The sequence below is a fragment of the Thecamonas trahens genome (genome assembly GCF_000142905.1).
Source record: "Thecamonas trahens ATCC 50062 unplaced genomic scaffold supercont1.26, whole genome shotgun sequence".
Taxonomy (NCBI): Eukaryota; order Apusomonadida; family Apusomonadidae; genus Thecamonas; species Thecamonas trahens.
Window position 1 is genome coordinate 3,461 of NW_013657654.1, and position 13,944 is coordinate 17,404.

The 13,944-nt window shown below is 64.5% G+C and overlaps 6 protein-coding genes across 6 annotated transcripts; 3 read left to right on the top strand and 3 right to left on the bottom strand.

Annotated features, from left to right (window-relative positions):
* Window positions 1-1,123: 1,123 nt before the first annotated feature.
* On the top strand, window positions 1,124-3,485 carry AMSG_06100 (uncharacterized protein; the record flags this gene model as incomplete). The annotated part of the gene is made up of 1 exon (XM_013901859.1): window positions 1,124-3,485. A coding segment is annotated over one exon (1,539 nt), but the record flags the coding sequence as incomplete, so codon positions are not given.
* AMSG_06101 (uncharacterized protein) lies at window positions 1,434-5,872 on the bottom strand (the record flags this gene model as incomplete). The annotated part of the gene is made up of 2 exons (XM_013901860.1): window positions 1,434-5,437; window positions 5,482-5,872. The coding sequence occupies 2 exons, from the start codon at window positions 5,870-5,872 to the stop codon at window positions 2,799-2,801; spliced, it is 3,030 nt and encodes a 1,009-aa protein (XP_013757314.1). The 3' UTR covers window positions 1,434-2,798.
* A 797-nt stretch (window positions 5,873-6,669) lies between these two features.
* On the top strand, window positions 6,670-8,711 carry AMSG_06102 (ATP-dependent DNA helicase 2 subunit 1; the record flags this gene model as incomplete). Its single annotated transcript, XM_013901861.1, has 2 exons — window positions 6,670-6,679; window positions 6,742-8,711. The coding sequence occupies 2 exons, from the start codon at window positions 6,670-6,672 to the stop codon at window positions 8,709-8,711; spliced, it is 1,980 nt and encodes a 659-aa protein (XP_013757315.1).
* AMSG_06103 (4-hydroxybenzoate polyprenyl transferase) lies at window positions 7,885-9,775 on the bottom strand (the record flags this gene model as incomplete). The annotated part of the gene is made up of 2 exons (XM_013901862.1): window positions 7,885-9,721; window positions 9,749-9,775. The coding sequence occupies 2 exons, from the start codon at window positions 9,773-9,775 to the stop codon at window positions 8,735-8,737; spliced, it is 1,014 nt and encodes a 337-aa protein (XP_013757316.1). The 3' UTR covers window positions 7,885-8,734.
* A 228-nt stretch (window positions 9,776-10,003) lies between these two features.
* Window positions 10,004-12,628, top strand: AMSG_06104 (modification methylase HemK; the record flags this gene model as incomplete). Its single annotated transcript, XM_013901863.1, has 2 exons — window positions 10,004-11,167; window positions 11,218-12,628. 2 exons carry the CDS (start codon window positions 10,004-10,006, stop codon window positions 12,157-12,159), a joined length of 2,106 nt encoding a protein of 701 aa, XP_013757317.1. The 3' UTR covers window positions 12,160-12,628.
* On the bottom strand, window positions 12,212-13,781 carry AMSG_06105 (uncharacterized protein; the record flags this gene model as incomplete). Its single annotated transcript, XM_013901864.1, has 2 exons — window positions 12,212-13,354; window positions 13,533-13,781. 2 exons carry the CDS (start codon window positions 13,779-13,781, stop codon window positions 12,212-12,214), a joined length of 1,392 nt encoding a protein of 463 aa, XP_013757318.1.
* Window positions 13,782-13,944: the final 163 nt, after the last annotated feature.

The window sequence follows — 13,944 nt, forward strand, 5'->3', positions numbered from 1 at the left end:
ACATGGCGATGAGGCCACCCGTGAGCACGGTGTTCGAGCAGATGCTGCTCCGGGTGGTGGCGACTCGGAGGACGACCGCAGGGATGGCGACACGGCCCGGTTTCCGACTCGGACCCTCGCCGTCAGGGTGAGCGAACGGATGCTCGACCCGTGAGGACAAAGTGGTCCTCTCAAGCTCGGGACCAGCTCGGGACAGGGCGTCGTCCGCCTCGCAGGCGCCGGCGCGGCCGCCGACTCCACCACGTGTCTTCGCTCGCGCCTCAGCGGCCTCACCTCCGACCCGTCTTCACCCCTCCTCCTCCTCACCCGTGCTGTGGTAATGGCGGCTGCCAAGCTGGAGACGTCCTCCGCTATGGTGGACGTGCTCACGCGTGCGGTCACCGACGCGGCCGACCTCGTTTCTGGGCTCAGCGGCCAAGTGACGCAGCTGCGTGGCGAAGTGACGCAGCTGCGTGGCGAAGTGACGCAGCTGCGTGGCGAAGTGACGCAGCTGCGTGGCATTGTCATGCACAAGAGGGGCATCGTGATTTCTGGGCTCAGCGGCCAAGTGACGCAGCTGCGTGGCGAAGTGACGCAGCTGCGTGGCCGAGCTGCGTGTGGCCAAGAATGAGCTGTTTGCGGCGGAAGAGAAGCTGAAGGAGGCCTGAAGGAGGCGGAAGAGAAGGCTGAGGAGAAGCTGCCGCAGGCCGAGGAGAAGCTGCTTGCGGCCAAAGCCGAGCTGGTCGCAGCCAAAGCCGAGCTGGTCGCAGCCAAAGCCGAGCTGAGGGAAGCCGAGGAGAAGCTGCAGGCGGCAAAGTGGGAGAGTGTCCGGGAGAAAGCCCGCCCTTTGGACGTCATTTCCGCGCCGTCGAATGCCTCGGCGAAGACTGTGGAGGAGCACGTGCACCTGGAGGCTCTCTCGCCGGTGGGCGATCCGGCTTTCCTTGTTGCGCTTGCGGACGGTGGGCTGCTGGCCGAGAACGAGGTGGGCGACATTGCTGCGCTCCGCACCGCGGTTTGGGACGGATCTGCGGGCGCTGGACTGCAGACAGCGCTTGCGTCGGCGCTCAAGGCGCGGCTGGGCGCGCTCTACTTTGCAGAGCGCGGACCCGGGGTCGCCGCCCTTCAACTCCGGAACTCTGAGGTCGCGTTCACCGGGCTGCTGGGCTCGGCGGTTGCGAGCGTGCTCGCGAGGGGCTTTCCGTGGGCCGTAGCGGTCACGGAAGCGGCCACGTGCGGTGTGCGCAACTCACGGGGCTCGCCAGCCAACCTCGTGGTCTACGGGCGGGCCGATGGGGAAGAGGGCCGTGCCACCACGGTCGAGCGCGAGAAGCTCCGTCCGAGCCTCGTGGTGGAGCTCGGGTCGTCGGCCAAGAACGTCCAGGCAGCGGCATACGCGCACAACCTTGCGATTTGCTACGGCGACGTGGAGCATCAGGTGCCGATGGCGACGCTGGAGGGGCCGCATCCGACGGCGTCGGACTTTACGTGGGCACGCTCACCCTCCGGGCGTTGTTGTCCGTCGGTTGCCGAGCGGGCAAGCGACGCGAGGACACGGACGACGGTGCCGTTTGGGACGTGGGAGTATTCAGACCTCGACACGTTTTGCGAGGTGTTTGCTACGGCTTTTGTCGCCGGCCTCAGCGTGGTGGCTGCGACGGCGGACCTGTTGCTGACTGGGCGCAGGCCGCCTGTGGTGCTTGCGGGCGCCAACACGTGCATGGTGGCCTCGCGACGGGTGTACAAGTGGTTCCGGCCCTCGACAGCCTCGTCGCGCCGGATCAACTTGCCCATGTGGACAGCTCACTCGCCGGCGGCCGAGGCGCGCGTGCTCACTGAGAGCGGCGGCAGCGACGCTCCGCGCGTGCTTGTCACCACGTTTCTCGCCCACGAGTCGCACTCGTACGTCCGGGTCGGCCACTTTGTCTCGCTCATCGGCTGGCTCGAGGCCATGCGCCGCGACTCGCTCGTCCACGGTGACATCCTGTTCCGCAACATCCGCTTCCCGGCTCCGATCGAGAGGCCCGTGTGCGACGTCATCGCCAGTGCTCTCGCGGCTCTCGACGACGGGGCGTACTTTGCCGCGGCCGTTGCGACGGCTCAGGCGGGCAAGGCCGCGGCGGACGCGCTGGCCGAGGTCCTGCGCCTGCTCGCCAACCCCTGCCTCGAAGCTGTCGCGGCGAGCAAGTCACTGCTGTACGCGGCACTGGCTGACGATGCAGACGGCGTCGTGGTGCCCGTGTGGCAGGCGGTGGTCATCGACTACGATCTGGCGCGCTCGACGGACGAGGAGCCCCGGTACCCGCCAGGCTTTGTTGTGGACAAGAAGGAGTTGCCAGACGGGGCGCGGCACAAGGGCGCCAAGGGCAACCTGCCCATGGCGCCCGTCCATGACGTGTTTGCTGTCAAGGCTCTCCTCGAGCAGACTGTACCGAAGGACAGCGGCCTGCTGGCGGGTGCCTTGCACGGAGCCGTTGCCTTGGACGCGGTGCCCGAGACGCACTACTGCCGCGAGATGTGGAAGGCGACACGGGGGATCGGGCGGTTCGACGGTGACGGGTCGCAGTGGTGCACCGCTGCGCTCTCTGCGCTCGTGGGCATCCCGCTCGACACGAGGCTTGAGGTACAGCTCGATCCTAGCCCCAAGGCGTCGTCGTCGCCACCCACCACTCCGCCAAAGTGAGTGTCCAGCACCACCCTCATCGGCGAGAATGTGCGTAAGCGAGTCGAAGACTCGACGTATCCTTGCGCACCCGACGTACCATGATGGACATTTCGAGGGGAAGTACTTGCTTCCGCCACGCAGCGGCCCTCCACGCCTACAACCTACCGCGGAGCAGAGCCGCCGCAACGGCACGCCGCAGCCCGGGAATGTCGCTCGGACCCACAACGATTTCAGCATCGGCGGCAACAAAAGCGGCAAACGCCAGCGCAAAGACCCCGCTGTCCGACAGGTTGGTCTGCTGCGGAAGGCCGACAGGTTTGACGACATGCCACTGCGACATGTCCAGCCTCCTGCCCGTCTCCTGCTCCACCTGCAGCGCCACATACTCCTTCAGCGCCTCTGCTAGCCCGCTGTCCACCTCGCCCGCCATCGAGTCGTAGAACGTGATCGTTTTGGGTCCAAGCTCAATAGCCACCGTGAACCAGTGGCTATTGTCCAAGTTGACCGGGACGATGATCTTGGCCAACGACATGATGCCGCCGTCGACGGCATTGCCGAGCCACTTGGACACCCTGCCATAGTTGAGCGTCCGCCTGTCGAGGTACAGAGCAGCGGCGAGGAACGAGTTGGTGAACCAGACCTTGTGCCGCGTGAACCTGTTGAAGTGAGCCTGCAGCAGCTCCATATACGCGTTGACGATCCTGTCACTGAGCCACCCGCCAGGCTCGAGGCGGACAAAGTGAGCCCTGGTGAGGGTTATGTTGCCGACATCGGCCACGCCCCGCGCGGTACACGCTCGCATGACATGGTCCACCCTCTCCTCCTCGAAGGGGGATAGCGGGGGCTTGATGCAAGCGAGCCAGCCTCTGCGTGTCATGCGCTCGTCGGTACCGAGGAGCTTGGCGGCCTTGGACTTGGGCCCTGACTTGGCGGCAACCTCGCGCTTGCGCTTGCGCTTGGCCTCGCGCTTGAGGTGCTCGAACATGGGGACAACGTTGGGCTGGGCAGCGATCTCAGCCAGACTTGACTTGCCGCAGCCACCAAGACCGTTAAAATCTCCGGCCACCTTGCTCGCTCCCTTCAACAACTCACGGACGACGGCAGCACGATTCGAGGGTAGTGGCACGTATGCAAGTTGGACTGGCTCGGGGGGGAGCTCGGGGGTCTTAGCCTCGGCCTCAGAGAGCTTCGCTCCCTCGGACTTGGGCTCGGGCTCGGTGTCGAGTAGCTTGACCTCACGCCTGAGCCGGCGATAGGCCTCAGGCCTGCGCTTGCACTTTCGCTTAAGCTCATGTCTCACGGCCTTGACGACCTCGAGCTTGAGCTCTCGCCTGAAAGGCTTAAAGGCCTTTGCCTTGGGCTCTGCGTCGGGGGGTTTGGTAGCCTCAAGCTTGGGTGGGGGCTCACCGTTGGCAAACTTTGCGACCTCAGGCTTGATCCCGACCTCGGCATCAATCGTCGAGAGCACCTTCAGCGAGCGAGTCGCCAGGTCTTCCAGCAACGCCTCGACAGAGTTCTGGTGCGCGTCATACGGTTCCAAGCCATGGTCAAGAAGCGCATAGGCTGTGGCCACGCGATCGACCTTGTCGGTTGGAGTGAGATGTCTGTGGCGCCAGGTCTGGAACTGGTGCTCTTGGTCTGGCCCTTGGAAGTAGCTGTACATGAGCTTGATGATGGGGTGGAGAGCAGACGCGGCAGACTCCGCTGCTTTTTGCATATCAGGCCTGGATGGATCATCTTGGAGCGCAGCATGGTCAGCCTCGGCAGCAGCAAGGAGGTCGTTGAGGTTCGCTAACTTGTGGGGTGCAGGGAACGCTTTGAACGTAGCAAGCGAAAGGCTGCCATGGTTGAGGAACACTGGGAACACCTTGCAGTGGTTCGCCCGACAAAGTGCGGTCTTGGCCTCAGCCACAGCCCAGCGTGTGGCGAGAAAGTACGCCGAGACAATGATGAGGACGACACGCGAGGCCTTGACAATGTCAGCGCAGTCATCTGGGTATTCACACTGTATGCCGTCGAGTGAGCTGGTGTCCACAAAGACGCTGAGGGACTGGTCGACCCTCAGGATGCGATCACGGAGCGCAACCGCATAGCCCTTGTCGTAACTACCATGACATATGAAGACGTCATAGGTCTTGGTGGGTAAAGCGGATGACGATGGCGGCATGGAATCGCCATTAGAGTTGGGCGAGAACTCGCTTGGAGATGGCGGGAGAGGCATTGCAAGCGACGAAGTGGCGGCGACAATTGGCTTAGCAGCCTCTGGCTCGGGTTTTGACTCGGCGACGGCTTCACGCTCGCGCTTGGCCTCGCGCTTGGCCTTGCCTCCAGACTTGGCCATACTCTTCTTACGGAGATAGATATTCATGCTACGGGCGACGGTGACCTTGACCGCGTCCTTGTAGCCCATGCTGGCCAGGGTGTCGCTCGAGGCGCCGGGTTGGAAGCCCCGGCGGTGCCACACCATTGACCGCTTTCCAGACCCGAAAACTACATCAAAGTACTTGCGGAGGCCATCAACGGCAGACTTGTGGCTCGACGGGCTCTTGCTGCCGCCAAACACCTGCTTCCACGCCGGCGTCCCCGCTGCCGACGCGCCCCACTTGCGCAGACCCTTGACCGAGAACGGCATGCCGTAGCTCTCCACCGTCTCACCCGGCGGAATGAGGTCAGGCCGCCACGCCACGTACTTGCTCGCCACACCACCGCCGTGCGCAGTGCCCTTGTTGAGCTCGGCGAGCAAGCCCTTCAGCCGCGCCTTCTCCTTCGGCTTGGGCCCGCGCTTCTTCCCCCCTTCTTCTCCTTCTCGCGCCGTCGCACGACGACCCTCTTCACACCAGGTGCAAGAGGCAGGGTAGGATCGACAAGCTCTGCCCACGTTGGTGTCTCGACGCCGGTAGCATCAGCCACCACGGCGACAATCCGAGTCGAAGCAAGGTTGATGGCCACGTCGGAGCGACCGAGGGTGAGATAGCTGGCGTTGTCCGCCTGCAGCACCCACCCCGCTGCATACGCCCAGAAGCAAGCCGTACAGAGCAGGAGAGTTCGACGAGGCTTGCAGGGCGGCGTCACAGGCGTGTGGAGTGCGGCGGCCACGACGCTGTTGCCTATCTCGGCGAGGGCAACCCCGCACGACGGACAGCTGGCGAACGGCGAGCCCGAAACCACCGGGGCGGCTATCCCCGGCCCGGCTTTGGGCGGGCGGAGGTCGGGGTAGAGGCGTGTCATGTGCTGCTGCCATATGGGGGGGAGTTCTGGTGTGGTGCCCATGTGTGTGTGTGTGTGTGTGTGTGTGTGTGTGTGTGTGTGTGTGTGTGTGTGTGTGTGTGTGTGAGAGAGAGAGAGAGAGGTGGGGACTGCCAGAGGGTGGTGCACTTTTTAACGTGCGGCGCTTACTGGAGGCGGCTTGAGGCAAGGGTGAGTACCTCCATGGTGGGCTTCTCCGACAGCAACAACGCCGACAACGCGCACCAGGCAACGACGCAGGTGCTGGACCTCGTCCGTGCTTCGCCTGACTCGCACTTTGGACGTGGCATGCTTCGTCCTGGCCTGCTCGCGCAGATCAACGTGGCGCTCGGCTATCGGGCGCCGTCCACGAGACGTCGTTGAGCGAGAACGCCTGCGCCGGGTACTCGGCCATCGGGCACAGAGGTTACGGTATGGCACGGGGCCAAATCGGGCCTACCTGAAGAGCATTAGCACCAATATCGCTCTATTGATAGTCACGTCCATCACAGCTTCAGGCTATCCCAGCGGCACCGTCCTCGCCACCTCCTTCCGCCCCCTCCGATCGCCCATAGCAGCCACCATCGGCCCCTGCACAACGTCATACAACGCAATCCCAGCCGCGGCTCATTTGACTCTACCCATTGCGAAGCTGTGTGCCCTCACACCCAGCCGTCTGTCTGTCTCCGCCCAATCGGTTTCTTCGTTTTCCTCCGTGTCGCACACTTCTCCCGCCACCCCACCCACCCACCCACCCACCCACCCCAGCCACACACACACACACACCTCGACAGCACACCATGAACTCGAGTACCTTCTCCCTCGCCACAAGCACCCTTGCCGGCTCCGTCGCCGCCCATCGACGGGCGCAGGCAACGACGACTCGACATGGTCCTGGAACAACTTTGGCGAGTCGGGCTTCGAGTCCGGCTTTGTTGATGCCGGTGCCGACGACGACTCGGCTTCTGCTCAGCTCGCACCGCCCAAGAATGACGGTGTCCTTGTTCTCATCGATTGCTCGCCATCGATGATGGTGCCAGTCGAGAACACCCGGCCGAAGACCGAAGACGACGACAGCGACGACGGCGATGACGACGACCTCAACGAGCCCGAGTCCGGCTACCGCCTTGCGCTCCGCGTCGCCAAGTACGTCATCCGCGACAAGATGATCTCTTCACCATCGAGCGTCATTGGCGTGTGTCTCTACGGCACTGCCGAGACCCGCAACTCGGCTGGATACTCTGGCATCTACATGCTCATCGACATGGACTTTCCGGACGTCTCCATGATCGAAAAGCTGGAGGACGAGTTGGCCAAGGACCCTTCAGAGCCGTTTGCCTACGGCCACTGGGAGCCTCCCGCAGGAACCAACAATCAGTTCCCGTTCGAGACAGCGCTGTGCGCTTGCAACGAGCGCTACCAAAAGGTGACTCGGACCCGCCTCGGCGGCAAGCGTATCTGGCTCTTCACCAACAACGACAACCCAAACCCGACAGACCTTGCCCTCCGCCGCATGGCCCAGACTCGCGCCGAAGACCTGCTCCAGCTCAACATCGCCATCGAGCTCTTCGCCGTCGAGCCGCCACCGGTCCTCGCCCGCACCCCGTTTGACGTTCACAAGTTCTTCCTCAAGATCATCGCCGTCGACGAAGACTCTGACACCGGCGTTCCCGACTTCTCTGCCATGTCGCAGTTTTCCGAGATGCGCTCCTACTGCCGCCGCCGCATGCACCACAAGCGCGCCGCTGCCATTGTGCCATGGACCCTGTTTGACGGCGTCCAGGTCGGCGTCGAGATCTTCAACAACATCCAGCGTGAGAAGAAGACTCCTCATGTATGGCTCGATGCAGAGACCAACGAGCCGGTTCAGTCGCACCGCTCGTGGATCTGTGCCACCACCGGCGCCGAGCTCCAGCAGTCCCGCATCGCCACGGAGTACCGCTTCGGCGACCGCATGGTGCCCATCGCCCGCGACGAGATCAAGGCCATCAAAGCCTCCTTTGGCGAGCCCTCACTCACACTCATGGGATTTAAGCCGCGGTCCGCGCTCGCAAAGCACCACAACCTCCGCACCGCGCAGTTTGTCTATCCCCACGAGAAGAACATCTCCGGCTCAACCCGCGCATTTGCCGCTCTCCACGACCGCATGATTGCCAAAGACAAGATCGCCATCTGCCGCCTCATCACCCAGGCCGGCGGCGAGCCCCGCTTTGTTGCCCTCCTCCCGCAGCCCGAGGTTCGCAATCCCGAGACCCGCGTCATGATTCAAGGCCCGGGCATGCATCTCGTCACCCTGCCGTACGCCGACGACATCCGTGACCTCGCCATCTCAGGTCGTGACCTGCCGCCGCCCACAGCCCAGCAAGTCAACGCCGCAAAGGCCGTCGTCACCAGCATCGACCTCGAGGAGTTTGACACCGACGCCTTTGCCGACCCTGCCATCCAGCGCCACCTCACTGCGCTCGAGTCCATGGCCCTCCAGCGCGACGACGTTGGCGAGGTCGAGGACGCCGTCATGCCCGACGAGGAGGCCATGGCCGACTTTGCCGAAGAGATCAATGGCTTTGCTGCCGCGGTCTACCCTCCGGACTACGTCCCGCCCACAAAGGCTGTTCCCAGCCGTAAGCGCAAGGCCACTTCCTCAGCCGCCGGCCCCGCCGCAAAGCGCTCCAAGCCCGCGCAGCCGCTCGACTGGCTCACGCTCGCCAACCAGGGCAAGCTGGGCAAGGCCACCGTCGCCACCCTCCGCGACTACCTCAACTCCGAGGGGATCGCCATTCCGGCACGCGCCAAGAAGGCGGACCTCATTTCCCTGGTCAAGGTTCATCTCGGCGTCGCTTGAGTCGGCGCCGCCTCTAAACTGCATCACAGCGCAGACACCAGCGCGTCCGCCACAAAGCCCGACGCCACCAGCGCCCCATACTGCGAGTTGGCCCGGAACTTGGCCACGGCGTCAGTCGCCGAGTCCAACTGGAGGCTCGCCACCTGCCACGCAAGGTGGGCCCCGCCGCCCACAACCGACAGCGCAAAGAACGGCGCGCCCAGCCCCGCCATCACCCCCGACACCGCGAGCAAGCCGGTGGACGCCGCCGCAAACGCGCCCAGGTATGCCCGCGGCGCATGCGCCGTCGCCAGCGCAGACGACTTGATCCCGACCTTGACATCGTCCTTCATGTCGGAACGCGCGTAGATTGTGTCGTACAGAAGCGTCCACGCCACTCCAGACCCGTACAGCGGCGCGAGAACCTCGAACGGCATGCCCAATGCGGAGCCCGACTGCGCGGCATACCCGAGCCACACGCCCCAGTTAAAGGTGAGGCCCAGAAAGAGCTGCGGCCAGTACGTGATCCGCTTCATGTATGGATATGCCACTACAAGCCCAAGCGACGACGCCCCAAGCGCAATCGTCGACAAATCATACTGCGCGAGAATGCCGAGCCCGGCAAAGCCGTGCCCGACCACGTACGCCGCCGCCTGCCTGCGGGTCAGCTCGCCCGACGCCAGCGGACGGTCACGTGTCCGCTCTACGCTTCGATCCAGCTCGGCATCCCACATGTCGTTGACCACGCAACCCGCCGAGCGCATGATGAGTGCACCTGCGCCAAACAGCGCCACGTTGCTCACCAGGGCCGGCAGCGCCTCCGGCAGGCCGTCCGCTGCCGCCGCAAGCGTCAGCGACCACGTACACGGCCACATCAGCAGCCATGTCCCAATCGGCCGATCTGCACGCGACAGTCGCAGGTACGGCTGCATCCACTTGGGGCTTTTGGCCACCCACGAGACCGCCGGTGGATCCAGCGCGTTGTACGCCACCCCGCGCCGGCAACGCGTCACGCACGCCGCCACCACCACCTGCCCGCCGCCTCGCCCGCCGCCCACCGCCGCAGCTCCCCATCCTGCCGACATCATCGGCACACGCCGAGCCACTCCCAGCATGTCACTACTCCTCGCGCCACTTCCTGCTGTGTGTTGCCCTCCCTAGAAACGCTGACCTCCACGCTCGTCGCCGCGTCGCTCAGCGAGTCGAGTGCCACGCTGCCGTCGTCCACGCCAGCCGCTGCCGTAGCCACTCACGCAGAGTCTCGGGCCATGCACCTCACCCGTCTCCGCTTTGCCCAGGCCTCTCTCTCAGCCATGTCTACCACAGACATTACTGTCCGTGGTGAGACGGCCGTCATCGACGTCTCGCGCTATCCGCACACTCGGGTCGACTCGCTCCTCTCGCGCTACTTTCCACGCCTCTTCCCCACACGCAAGGAGGCGGCAAAGGCGATCTCTGCTGGTCGGCTTCGAATGGGTGTCGGGATGTACGAGGAGACTGCCGGAGAGTGCGTGGCTAATGGTGGATTGGAAGCGCCCGAGGCCGGCTGGCTGGCGCTGGCACTTGACCCCATCGCCAAAGCCGTCCTCGCCACGGCTGTTGTCCACGACGACGATGGTCGCAAGCTGCTGCAGCGGACCGTCACTGTTCCCGACTCTGCTGAAGGCGGCATCAAGATCATCAACGCCGCCCTCGCGTGGTTTGCTGACATGGGCCTTTCTGGCCGCAAGCCTGTCCGCCGGCTCATCGGTGCCCGCGCCTTTGCCGTCGACGACGTCACCGTGGCGACCAACGTCTTTGTTGCCGCCGGCTCGCGCCTCACGCTCCGCCTTCCGATGCAGCCGCTCGCGCAACTCCGCTCGTCGATCGCCGCCACCATGGCTGTGGTTGTCGTCTACGAAGACAGCGTCATGGCGGTGGTGGCCAAGCCAGTCGGACTCTCGCCAGAGGCTCGCGGCCGGACCCCGAGCCTCCGTGGCCTCCTCCCGCAACTCTTTCCTCCCCATCTCCTCCCGCCACACCTCATGCCTGCTGACCCGATGCCGGTACCGCGGCTGGCAAGCATGCTTGACAAGCATGTCTCGGGCCTTATGGTTGTTGTCAAGTCGCGCTCGGTCCAAGACTCGTGGGGCATCGGAACGTACACTGCGTGCCGCGCTGGCGGCTCGACCATCGTCACCGGGTGGGAGGCGCTTGTTGTCGGCGAGCTTGGCGACGTCGGCCAAGTGCTCTGCCTTGGCACCACCTACCCAAATAACGACCGCTGGTCGCAGATCGAGCCGGAGATGACTGTCGTCCCGGTGGCGTGCGAGGTCGGCGTGCCTGATGTCGTCGACGGCGCCACGCCTGGCCTCTGCTGCGGCGACCATGCTACCACCGTCCATGTCGCCGTTGTGGCACGCGGAAGCTCGAACAATCTCGAGTCCATTTCACGAGTCCGCGCCGTTGTTGTCCGCGACGGAGGCGCCATTCGCGCCGTCCCTCGCCTGCTCCGGGATGCAGGCACCCGGTCATCGGCTGCGGCAAGGGCATGTACCAGTCTCGGACGAGAACATCATTCGTCCACGCCGGCGAGCTGGCGCTGGTCCATCCAGTGCACGGCACAACGCTGTACGTGCAGACCCCGGTCGATGCGAGGTTCGAGACCAAGCTCGCGCGTGAAGCCAGCTTTCACTCGATCAAGGCTGCTGCCAAGGAGGCTGCTATTGCTGCAGCTATTGCTGAGCCAGACTCCAAGTGGACTGAAGACGACCGCGAGGCGATGCAGCGGCTGCCGATTCCGTACTTGCTGGGCAAAGCCCGGTTTGCTGGCCTCGAGTTTACTGTCACCAACGACGTTCTCGTCCCGCGAGTCTCGTCCGAGCCGCTGGTCGATGCTGCCGTGGCGGCGCTAGCCGCACGCCAGCTACCGGTCACAGTGGTAGATCTTGGCACCGGATCGGGCTGCCTGATTGTGGCGGTGATGGCCAAGCTCTTTGCTGCCGGCGTCGCAGTCGACGCGGTCCGCGGCGTTGGTGTCGACATCTCGCCGCAGGCTCTGGCTGTGGCACGGCAGAATGCGTTGGCACTGCTGCCAGGCGAAGCTGACATCACGTTTGTAGAAGGCGACTTTGCAGCGCTTGACGTCCTCGGCCTGACTGGCGTTGATGTAGTGGTGTGCAACCCGCCGTACCTTGCATCGCGGGCGCCGACCGCCTACGATGCCGCGAGCACGCTCGTCGCCGAGCCGGAGATTGCGGTGGTGGCTAGCGAGGCCGGGCGGGGCGCATACCTCGCCCTCGCCGCCGCCTTTCAGCGCACGCCGGACTTTCTTGCCCGCACTATTCCTGGCGAGCTTGTGCTTGAGGTTGGCGGCCACCACCGGAACGAGAGCATCGCGGCCGAGTTTGCGCCTCAGTTTGAGGTTGTCGACGAGCTTGTGACGCCTCAGGGAGCGGCGCGCGGGCTGCGGCTGCGGGTATGCATCTAACTCGTCGCCCGCCAGCTGGCCGATGTGTTTCATTTGAGAGGCTCCTCAAAGGTTATGCTGCGGTCTCTGGGACGACATCCATGTCAGTGGGCGAAGTGTCGGCTGGCGGAGCAGGCGCCGAAGAGGGCGCGGCGACGTCCATGGGCTCAGGCGTCGGGTTGGCGGCGGGAGTGGTGGACGCGGCAGGAGTCGCCGAAGCAGCAACGACAGGCAGGGTGGGTGACGGGGCGGTCGACACCGATGCCGACGCCGACGCGGCCTTGGCCTCCACAAACGAAGCCTGCATGGCCTTGAGGCGCTCGGCGTTCTCGCGGAGCGCGTCTGCGTCGAGGTTGCGTGAACGCTTGCGCTTGCCCATGAGGCGAATGGCCTCAAACGACGGGTCGTTCTGCCCGTAGGCGAGCGAAGTCTGCCACGAGCGAGCGCACTGCATCATGGGCGACGACTGGTTGAAGAGGGCGCGGACGGCGCGGGTAAAGGTGACGTCGCTCGGGTAGCTCTTGGCGTCGGTGCCGACAGACTCGGGCACGCCCTCTGGCATGAGCTTGAGCAAGCGCACACGATCGCGAGCCTTGAGCCGCATAAACGCTTCATAGTTAAGGACTCGCGAGAGATCGGCGCCCACCAACAGCGACGACGACGAGGTCAACATCTCGTCAATCTCTTCGCGGTTCATCTTGCGCAGCTGTTGCGAGAGCGGAATAGACGACTTGCCGGCCATCGTCGGCTTGACATGCTGCGGGCCACGGTCCTTGGCCGCCGAGACCTTGGGCGGCTTGAGCTTCTGCTTGTCCGCGAGATGCACGTACCGCTTCGCCATCTCCTCAGCAATCTCGGCGGCGCGCTCCGGCTCGGACCGCACCGCGTGCGACCGCGACGGAAGCGACGCAAACCGAAACGAGACCCTCAGCGAGCGATCCACAAAGTGCGGCGCGTCATCGTTGTCCACAATCTGCTGGTAATGGATCGCGGCCTTGGTCGGATGCCGCGCCGTCGCCGCCTCGCGCCCGAGCACCGGCAGCGACGCCAGCGTCTCCTTGGAAAGCTGCCACGCCGAGGCCACAAGCTCAAAGCACGGCGACGAGCCGAGCTCGCCCAACACAAGTGCCCGCAGCTCGGCCGCGTTGAGATCACGCGGCAGATGCCGCTTGCGCAAATTGCGCACGTCCTCCACAATGTTGTCAAACAGCAAGCCCTGGGCGCATCAAGCGGAAACGGGGGGGGGGGGGGGGGGTAGAAGGAAAGAGGGTGAGTGTCGGCATTGCCTTGATCAACAGACATATATACGCGCATATATATATATATATATATGTATGTACATGGAAGCGAGCAGCAAGCAGGGGAGGGGCGGGGGAGGGGAGGTGGACACGTACTCGGCAGCCGTGCTTGACAAAGACCGAGAGCAGCATGGACCGGACGCCCGTGGTCCGGGTATGCGGCTCGGTGGCCTGCGGCGGGAGCGCAGGCACAGCCGGTGTCACCGGGAGTGTGGCACCTGCTCCCGGCTTGATGTCTGCCTCTGTAGACGTCTCCATACCCACCACAGCGGGCCCAGTCCCAGGCGCTGCCGGTGGCGTAGCAGCCACGGGCGCAGCAGTGGCTGGAACGACCTCTACCTCCATGGGTGCTGCCATGGCGAGAACCGTGTCTATTGCTATGTGGGGAGGGAGAGAGGGAAAGGTAGGGGTGAGGGCGCCGTGGGGAAGTAGGTAGTACGGAGGCGCCGACGAGTGTGTGGCGTTGTGGCCAGGCTGGCTGGAGGTGGTCCCAGCTCGGCGACAGCGC